Raw genomic sequence first — 10,163 nt, forward strand, 5'->3', positions numbered from 1 at the left:
GAATTTAAAGTAGTATCTTATTTTCCTGACCTTTGAAAATTACACAAAACGAAATTCGTTGCAGTACCAGGTCGAATTACAATTAAATTGCAATTCATAATCGAATGTTTCTGCTGTAATTATCCTCAATCGCTAATTACATTAAACATTACCGAACTCTTAAATATCCCATAATCGATTAAGTCATTTATTTTGATAACAACATAAATTACTTTTTCAAGTGCGCTCTAATAATATTTTAAATTACAACGGTTGACCAGTTTGTAATCGTTCTATAATAAACTGTGCGTGTCAGGCATTATCAATACCACTACGTGAGCGTAGAAACTGAAGTTGTCGTGTTCTTTCAATTCATATAACATTACCGAAAATGTATGACCGTTGTTTGTCTCGTTTAACGTAATAGATATACAATTTAAAAATACAAATTTAACGTTGGGTGTCGACGGACGCACGTGAAATATTTCTAAAGAAGAAGATATACACAGAAATAGTTTTTAGCGACGCAAATTCGATTTTGTAGGTCAATATGTATTTGGTACGTTGATATACATAATGAAACAGAAGCGAGCTGCGGAAGATAGATTTGAGGCTAAGGTAAATTAAAGTTGTTCGTTATTTTATTTGTATACACGAACGGTCACATTTTAAAGCAATATGTAACGCAATCGCGTTTCCGAAAGCTAACCAAACGCTGTCACGATGACATGTTTTTCGGATATGATTGGTACCCCTGCGCTCCATTCCCCCATCCTTTCATTGTTGCTGTGCCAGTACCCGGTGTGTTTGCGTTTTTCGTTGTTTCTGCTGTAGAAAGTTTCACTGCCAATAACTTTTAGGATTTTTGCGGAAAAAGTGTCGACGAAAATTCTTGGGCGAACGAAAGAGGCAGAGCGCGGGGGTAGCAGGCGGAGAACATGGAAAATTTGGAGGAGGTGTTGCAGGCGCTCGACGAGTTTCAGAAAATGCGCCCGAGCGAGATACCTCGGGAGTTAGAGGACTATTTGGGTTGGGTCGCGAAAACCGGCGACCCCGTGTATCAGTGGCCTCTGATCAAAACATTGTTCCGGGAGAAGCTCACGCGCGTGATGACCGACTTTTATGAGAGCTGTCCAACCCTGGAGCTCGCGCCTTGTCCGAATGTTGAACATTTCAACTATGACACTATGAAAAGCAATCTTTTGGAACGTTTAGAGTCCTTCGCGAACGCGCCGTTCACCGTTCAACGAATCTGCGAGCTTCTGACAGCACCACGCAAGGAGTACAACAGGGTCGACAAATTCATGCGAGCCATAGAGAAAAATATATTGGTTGTTTCCACTAGAGAGCCTGGCTCGATCGCTAGGAGAAACGAAAATGGAGACGGTATGGTAAATGGATCTGTGGACGAGGATACTTCGGGTACGCAACCCCCACAGGACGTAGAAATGGAGTATTGGGAAAAGGACTGCCCCTCCACCGTAACCATTAATGTGTACAGCGTCGATAACGAATCACCCATGTTACAAACTGTTGTGCCGACCACCACTGTCACAAAAACTGTATTTGGTGCAGAAGAAGTTTCTCAGGAGAAAGCCGACTCGATTTCCTCTAAAGCCGATGTTACAACACCCAATTTTGTACCGACCACATCTGAATTTTCTGCTGTTTCGAACTTAACGTCCCAGACACAGACTCAAGAGCCGCAAATAGGACCCGCTATACAAAATTTGTCGTCTATAGTTTCTGAAAATTCTGGAATATCGAACGACATTCCGGAAGGTATAATGAACGAGGACACTAGTTCTCAACCTAGTTTAGATTTGGAGAATGAAGAAGGGGATGGTACAGAGTCGACGAGAAAATTGCAAACCACTTTCCAACCGAAAGACTTTGGCTCTAGTGAAAATAAATCATCCAAGTTCTATTTAGATAACTCTAAGGTAAATGAGAAAACGAAAGTAGGGTCAATACAGGTGCACGTACAAGAAGAAGCAAATAAAACTAATAATGTGTCGGTTAAGTCCGATATAGAGTCCAAAGAGCAGTTGAATACTAAAGAGCTAATCAGTCCAGTAGTCGATAATCTTTTACATACTTCCGATATGAATTTCAAAGAAACTGTAAAGTCTGATAGCGACACAGATAATACAGAAACAACTGTAGACGCACCTGATACAAATACAGAAGAGAAAGAGACTCAGCCTTCGGATAATACTAACACAGCAGATATGTCTATAGAAAGCAATTCGAATAAAGTTATTGGTAATTTACATTTATCCACTGACGAAACGATTTCAGTCGAAACTTCATTTGTAAGAACACCGGAAGAGGATTCGTCTGTAGACACAGAGAATACAAAAGATCAAAATAGAAAAGTAGAATTAATTGAAGAATTAAAACCTGTTGTGGAGGAGTCGTGTTCTAAAGACGATACAAAGGAAAATTTCAGTGAAAACCAGGGAGGAGACCAAGAAGAAAAGGAGACTTTGACCATAACAGAAGCTATAGAAGACGAGTCCAGAGTAATTAAATCTATAGTACCTGAACCAATTCCTATCATAGAAGAACCAAAAGATCCAGAACCAGTTGCTGTCAAAGAGGAAGATTCTACTCCCATCGTTGAACTGTTAGAAGAACCTTTGGATCAGAACACTGCAGGTGTGTGTCAATCCGAATGCAAAGAGAAGATGTCCATTGAAAGCAGCGATATAATGGAACTACAAGGTAATAATATAGGTACTATTGTGTCCAAAGTAGAAGACAGTGACACGATAATGGAAACTGTTACAAATAAAAAAGAGCAAGACACAACAGAAATGATGGATGTAGATGACGAAGAAACATCCTCGATGTTCCAACAAGAAGACGAACCAATGGAACAAGAAACAGCTCATTTGTCACAAAGTTAATAACATTTAAGATGATGGTCTAATTGATTTAATTCTCGATTTGGAATTTACCAGAACAATATGAAACGTACGGGATAAAAATTCTTATTATAATAATTGAAGTGTAATTTGTACGAATTTCAGTACATGATTCGCGGTGTAAAACACATGAGAAAATACTAAAACAGATTGCAGAATACAATTATGTATCGTTTACTGCTTCGTTGACTATTCTAATCTCAATTAAAATATCTGGTAAACTTTGGTATTTACTTGTACAGAGACTTGTGCGCATGAATTTCTAAGCTCCTGTAGAAAGCAAAGAACTACCTATTCCCAAGATGTTATACTATTAACAACCAGTTGTAATTACGATCTGAGTTTCTGCTCAAGTCGGATTGTAAAAAGTTTCATCATAAATTTATACAGATAAAGTTTCTATTTAGGGTACGGCTGTGCTTGTGACCGGAGCATAAGAAATTCTAATGTGGCTCCCAACAAATGTGACGTGTGATAGCTATGTGAACAAAGAGCATTTGAAATATGCATTCTGGTGTTTTAAAGTACATTTTATCGACGATCTAATTTATTTACGTATGATCATGGTTTGGACCATATTTCTAAATTCAGATTTTCAGTACTCTTAGCTGGCAAATATTTTATACAGATTTTTTGAAATTCGATGAAACAATTGGCGAATTAATCTATGATTAGAGAAAAGAGATAAAATTTTAAAACTTCACAACTTGATAGGCACAGTTTTTCCCAGAGATGACTGAAGATTACAAATGTTCCAATTATAATAAGCATAAGCGAAATTGAAGGACTGATTTCATTTTATGATTCAAGATGTAATTGTTTAACGAATGTCCTTGTTACACATATTCCTACATAGAAGAATATTAAATAGAGCAAGAATAAAAAGTACCAATCGTTTTTCCACGTTAGAAAAATGAATTTTATTACTCTCTTTATTCCTTGCTGTATTTTCTAATAGAAGATTAATAGATAAATACTTATTGGATGACAAGGGTATCGTAAATGTCCTTTTACTCCCTCAAATGAAAAATGTATTCTTCGGAGACGCGTAATGGTTTATTACAGGAACGCAACTAATTTAAATGAAACGATTTACTTTTAATCATGTGTTACATGGAATATTTTTACTTGTACACGGGTTTCAAAGTAGATTATTCTCTGATGTAATTGTAGTAATGGGATATTAATTTAAAGATAATATAGATGGACAATATAAGATACATTGATAGTTTAAAATAGCAGTGTACATTATTTTATAGGAAAATATATTAAAAATTATTACCAAAGTGGAATTATTTATAATACCTGCCTTACACCTTAGATTAGAAATCATATATATGTATATACATGTGTATTTATATACATATGTATATACATATCCATGTGTATATACACATGTATACAGGGCTTTAGCGAATTTTATATTAACACAAGTTACAATCTGTTGATAAGTACTTCACGCCTTATATAAATGATTTGAACACATTAAACAATTGCACACTGAACATATATTTCATCCCCACCTTCGAATTCACCCTTCATCGGCAAGTTCTATATACTTTCTGCAGATGAGAAAAGGAAAGAAGTAAACGACAGAACGATGAAATCAGTATAATTGTAAGTGTTATTTAAGTACACACCTTTCTCGTATTATTTAAAAACATTCTTAACACTCGACATGTGGTATAAAGGAATCATCAATAATTAAGACGTAATTCATAGATTACAGAATAAGATAATGTATTTCAGAAATTAAATTAATAAATTTACTAATTATTTATTACAAGTCTTATGTGATTTTCAATGTCCTTTATTAATGGTTTCAATCCAATTCCTGCCAGATTTTACTCAACTCTTCACACGTTTAACGTACCCGTATGTAAAACATATTTATATTTCATAATGTTCAGATATTTATCGAGATCTCAAATTTATGCGAAAGTCTGATGTTGAACCAATTTATAAAAATAACCATTATCAATATTTATAAGTTCTTTGTACGTTCCTGTTTCTGCTACCCGACCTTGGTTTATAACTACAATCTTATCAGCATTTTTGATCGTACTAAGTCTATGGGCTATTGTTAATACAGTTCGTCCTTTGATAGCATTTTTTAAAGCTTCTTGTACATAATGTTCACTTTCAGCGTCTAATGCGCTCGTCGCCTCGTCCAGAATTAGTATTTTTGGTTCCTAAATGAAGAATTATTTGAAAATCGAATTTAAATCATAATAATAATTAGTGTACTGCGGATTTTATGCACTTATGAGAAAAATGAATAGAAATGCATGAAATACTAGAATGCATCTACTAAAATAGTAGAATGCTTAAAAAGATTGGAGGTCATTCATATGTAATCTTGAATTTTTAAATTCAGTGTCTTGCAATTGATGCAGACAAGTTTTAGTTTGCATAAAGATCCGCAGTCTAATAATCAATAATATCAATAAATCAGTTTTACCTTCAACAGTGCTCTAGCAATAGCAACTCTTTGTCTTTGCCCACCGCTGAGCGTAGCACCTTTTTCTCCGATTGTAGTGTCCAAACCATCTACCATTTCTTTTGTAAATTGTAGAACATACGCATCTCTTGCAGCATCTTCTACTTTCGAATCGTAATTCGTTGAATCTTCTACTCCGTACAATATATTGTCTCTTATTGTACCGCTAAATAGGATTGGCTCCTGGGAAACAATACTCATTTGCGACTTCACCCACATGGGATCGAGAGATCTGAGATCATGACCATCTAAAAGTATATGTCCCGAGTCTGGGTCGTAAAGCCTCAATAAAAGAGAAGCTATCGTAGATTTCCCAGAACCTGAAGAACCGACAACAGCTACTACTGTAGATTTCTGAATCGTTAAATTGAAATTGTTTAAAACACATTCGTTCTTTCTCATAGGATAAGCGAAATTAAGATTTCGGAATTCAATATCACCTGACAAATCCCTCTCTAAGATTTTACCACCTTGAATAGGTATTTCTGGCTGTCTTTGTATCAATTCAGAAATACGTGTATTCGCACCTAGTGCTTTATTTAATTCAACGTAAAACGAGGATAATCCATTCAGTGATATCCCTACATACGCAGTGTACAATAAAAAAGAACTTAATTCTCCGACTGTAATAGTAGAATTGGAGATCATAACTCCGCTGTAATACAACACAGAAAGAATGATCGCATTTCCAGTGAAACCAGTCAATCCAAAAAATATTCCTCTGAGCAAACTTTCTTTATAGCATACTCTGAGTATATTATCTAACTGAGAATTGTAACGTTCGATTTCAGACGTCTCTTTGGCAAAACATTTGACTGTCCTTATGTTGGAAATTTTTTCCTCGGTTATTGTGTTCAATGTGGCTACATTATTTTGTATATCTTTAGAAATCTTTTTTAAATGACGGCCATAAATTATGGCTACACCAGCAATCGGTGGTACTATACTTAAACCGATGCCAGCCAATGTAGGCGAAACATAGAACATCATAGACATTCCACTAATGGTCATTATGGCAGAACGTAGTCCATTCGATATGTTAGTAGTTAGAGCAGAGCTAACGAGTTGGGTGTCTCCTAAAATAATGAAATCAATAATAAATCAATGTTTCATTAAGTCTCTCATTTTAGAAACCAAAAGAACCTACCGGACAATCTGCCAACTAGCTCTCCTGTGCTACGCTTATCGAACATCGCTGTTTCTTGACGTAATATTGCACTGTACAATTCTCTTTTTAAAGATTGCGCGACTCTATGCCCTGTCGTAGACATCAGATACACTCTAATAAAGTTACATAAACCTCCAACAAGGAATACTCCGAAAAGAACGGTGCATAACTTCTTCAGATTTTTCCTCATGCTCTCTGCGTCTTTAGTGTAGATTATATCAATTAGTTTTCCTAAGCAGAACGGCACTGCCATTGTGACAGCAGATGAGACTAGTAAAAATGCAATGGCACCAACCAATCTCCATTTCTCAGGCGCAGCTAACATCATTAGACTTCTGAGTTCAGACACTTTCTTTGGTTTCACCGTGATACGACCAGTCGATTTTAAAACGTTTATCTGCACGGTGTTGTTGTGATATCTTAACACGGAAAATATACATGTTTTCCCCTTAATTCGATTCGACGATGTTAAAGACGTGTAAAATATCTGTCTAATATGTTTAATCGTCGGACTGCGATATTCTAACCGCTGACAAAGAGTACCTTTCATAAACAACCTCCTAAGAAGAATCATCTCTAACACTAACACAAAAGAAGTAATTCTCAAAATGAAAAGTCATTACAGGGGGTACAGTATTTCATCATCAACTTGAAGAGGTTGTCGGCCTAACCTCGCACACAAAAGTTAAACCTCTCTAACTTTTCTTTATTTAGATGGTTGTTGTAACTGAAATGCATATTCATTTCATTCATAGACTTTGCAAATTATCATGAATTCTTCGTTCTATCGTCATAGTTGCATAATTTTGCTGTTAGCTGCGTGAAAGTCTATTTTTTCCAAGGTATGTAAATACAACAAGTTCTAATGTAATGGCGGAAATATTTGAAAGCATTGGAAATTTATATTGAAAGAATATATATAATATATATATATAAAAAAAATATATATATATCTACTTTTTTACATTATGCACATTTGCATTTTTTGTTATTCTTTCGTTATCTGTAATTAAATATTTGTGAACAGTGCTGCCAGATGGTTGCAGATGGTTGTAAGATTGCAACCAGGTACTCTCCTCCTTTTCCCCTTCCACTATCCTATTCCATCGCTTTAGGATTGAGTGGGGCAAATGGGAGACACGTTGCGCGTGCGCGATGGGGACGCAACGATGACAGATGAGATGACATGACATTTCGCAGGTTTTAGGTTATTGCCGCGTACCGTATCGTACTCATGTACATATACGTACTTAATGAAATAAATCATATGGTTCGTTCTAAATAGACATTGTAAACATTCTTTATTATAAATAAAATGAATTGTAACATGTGGGAGTTTCAGTCGTGAAGCGAAGTATGAATGCTTACTTTTATATGTACAATTGAAAAAATCTTGAAATCTGTATGTATGTAGTACTGAGTTACATTCCAGTAAAATCAATAAATCATAATATATTTTAACACTGTTAACCCTCATACGCTTCTCAAAAATAGTTGCATAAAAGAGACTGGGATAATAAATTCACTCATTTTTCTTCTACACGATAAATTGACAAATTATGTTTTATTTGTAACGTTATATTTTAAAGAAATACAACTCACAACATAGACATAAAGGGATCAATAATTACATAGTATGTGAAATAAGTAAATGGGTGAATTTTACGCGGCAATAACCTAAAACCTGCGAAATGTCATGCCATTGTTGCGTCCCCATCGCGCACGCGCAACGTGTCTCCCATTTGCCTCACTCAATCCCCGTCGCACACGCGCAACGTGTCACATATTATGTACTCTGGTACTCTGGTCATCAGAGAGGGGGTACCTCATATCGGCGTGATTCCCCTCATCTGGCAGCACTGTTTGTGAATTAAATCAAACATATAATTCTTTACATTTTTTATTCCACACTAAATATAAAAAATATATGTAGAAGAATAACCTATCAGTTAATTATTCCCCTTATTACGAGCTGCGCGATGAATCGAGGATTCTATAATTTTGATTTTTAAAAATCGAAAAATGATTAAAAGTTCTGAGAAGGACACATTCCGCGAAACAAAATTCTCTTCTCAAAAGTATTTTTTCCGGATATATTATCAAATTTAATCATTATTATTACGTAAAATTCTATTGTAATTTTATGCCAAAATTTAAAATGAGAATTTATAATGAACGAATTTATATAAAAAATCTATACAAAACAGATATTTGTTTAACGCTCGGTCGATATCAAAAGACCGTATATAGTAGAGGCGTAGACCAGCGTAGACCTATATTTTATCGAGTTATTTTATCTTATCATCAGAGGGCATTAAAAAAAGCGAACATAGAGCATGAGAAGATCATACTATTTTTATGTTTCCATTGTAAATATAAATTATCCTTAGCACAAGATTCTCGCAATAAATATTTTTATAATAACGCAGTCGAATAATATATTCTTAGGTTAGTCGTTTAATGTGAAACGAATAAATATATATCTCGACTCTCAAGCAATTTAATTTCATTATTATAGTAACGAATTATTGTTGTCGTAAGAAACTGAGAAAAATGTATATGTATACCTTGGACACCTATTCTCTTTTTCTTTCAACGATTTCCATGCAGATATATGCATTATTACCATGACTTTACATGTATATATACTTTTGTACCTGCGGGCAGCTTCCATGGCCGCACACGTGTATAATTTATCGGCAAACGCCTACGCCAATACGATCAGTGAATGAAATACTTTTTACTTTTATAACGAGAATACCTAATCCGAGAAAATATTTTTACTTGGAAGAGAACCATAAATGTAGAACAAATAAATGAATAATCTATTAACATTGCAACGTCTAATATGGGAGGCGTAGGTTAAAAGAAGAAGATACTAATAATACATTATCGTTTAAACCACGACCACGAAGCGACATGTAAAATAATAACTCTATGAAACGGAAATATTCGTTTAATAATTTCAGTCTAAAAATCAGAGCAATTTCAATCCGGAAATACCAGGTTGATCGACAGTTTTCCTGTTGACAAAAGCTGTTATGAAAAGACGCTAGTCATCTTAGCGAAATGAAATGAAAGAATATTTAAAAATATAGTTACAGACGAGAAAAATCGACAAGAATTAATTAAATATAAAATTACACTAAATATTTCTTAAATTTCTTTATTCTTAGTAAGTCGACTATAATCATCAACGTCAATAGCAGCGAGAAGGCCTAGATTATTGAAAGCCTTTATCAATAGACACAGAGTTGATTGCAGCAGGTTTGCATAGTTGCGAATGTTTTATTTATTTAGGTTTCACGTTTCCGTTAGTAGAAAGGAAGACTTATTGAGGAAACGATTGAAAAGGGAAGATTGTAAAAATCAATTCAATCATAAATGATCGCGTGTGTAGCGCGTATATGTATTTAGTTATAGTCGACAAATATTTTGTTAGGCTCAGCTCCTGCTGGTTCGAGCCCGAGCCCGAGGGCTGCAGGATGAGACCAGGCGGAGGAAGTGGGGGCGTACGAGGACACTGTGCGTGGTTACCACAATCAGAAACTGAATTGGAATTGCAGATGGCGCCCGACCTGCGCCA

The 10,163-nt window shown here is 35.2% G+C and overlaps 2 protein-coding genes across 4 annotated transcripts; one reads left to right on the forward strand and one right to left on the reverse strand.

Annotated features, from left to right (window-relative positions):
• The first annotated feature begins 306 nt into the window (after positions 1-306).
• On the forward strand, positions 307-4,648 carry LOC143214029 (uncharacterized). The gene is made up of 2 exons (XM_076434543.1): positions 307-597; positions 840-4,648. Exon 2 carries the CDS (start codon positions 918-920, stop codon positions 2,889-2,891), a length of 1,974 nt encoding a protein of 657 aa, XP_076290658.1. The 5' UTR covers positions 307-597; positions 840-917; the 3' UTR covers positions 2,892-4,648.
• Positions 4,629-7,657, reverse strand: LOC143214028 (ATP-binding cassette sub-family B member 10, mitochondrial). Of its 3 annotated transcripts, none has more exons than XM_076434541.1 (4): positions 7,543-7,657; positions 6,557-6,996; positions 5,371-6,485; positions 4,629-5,101 (listed from the first exon to the last, which is right to left on the reverse strand). In XM_076434541.1, the coding sequence occupies exons 1-4, from the start codon at positions 7,557-7,559 to the stop codon at positions 4,841-4,843; spliced, it is 1,833 nt and encodes a 610-aa protein (XP_076290656.1). In that variant the 5' UTR covers positions 7,560-7,657; the 3' UTR covers positions 4,629-4,840. The 3 variants fall into 3 exon arrangements, with proteins under 3 accessions (XP_076290656.1, XP_076290657.1, XP_076290655.1); XM_076434542.1 differs by lacking the exon at positions 7,543-7,657 and having other exon boundaries at positions 6,557-6,778; positions 6,873-7,013; XM_076434540.1 differs by lacking the exon at positions 7,543-7,657 and having other exon boundaries at positions 6,557-7,523.
• Positions 7,658-10,163: the final 2,506 nt, after the last annotated feature.

The sequence above is a fragment of the Lasioglossum baleicum genome, chromosome 12 (genome assembly GCF_051020765.1).
Source record: "Lasioglossum baleicum chromosome 12, iyLasBale1, whole genome shotgun sequence".
In the NCBI taxonomy this organism is placed as follows: Eukaryota; Metazoa; Arthropoda; class Insecta; order Hymenoptera; family Halictidae; genus Lasioglossum; species Lasioglossum baleicum.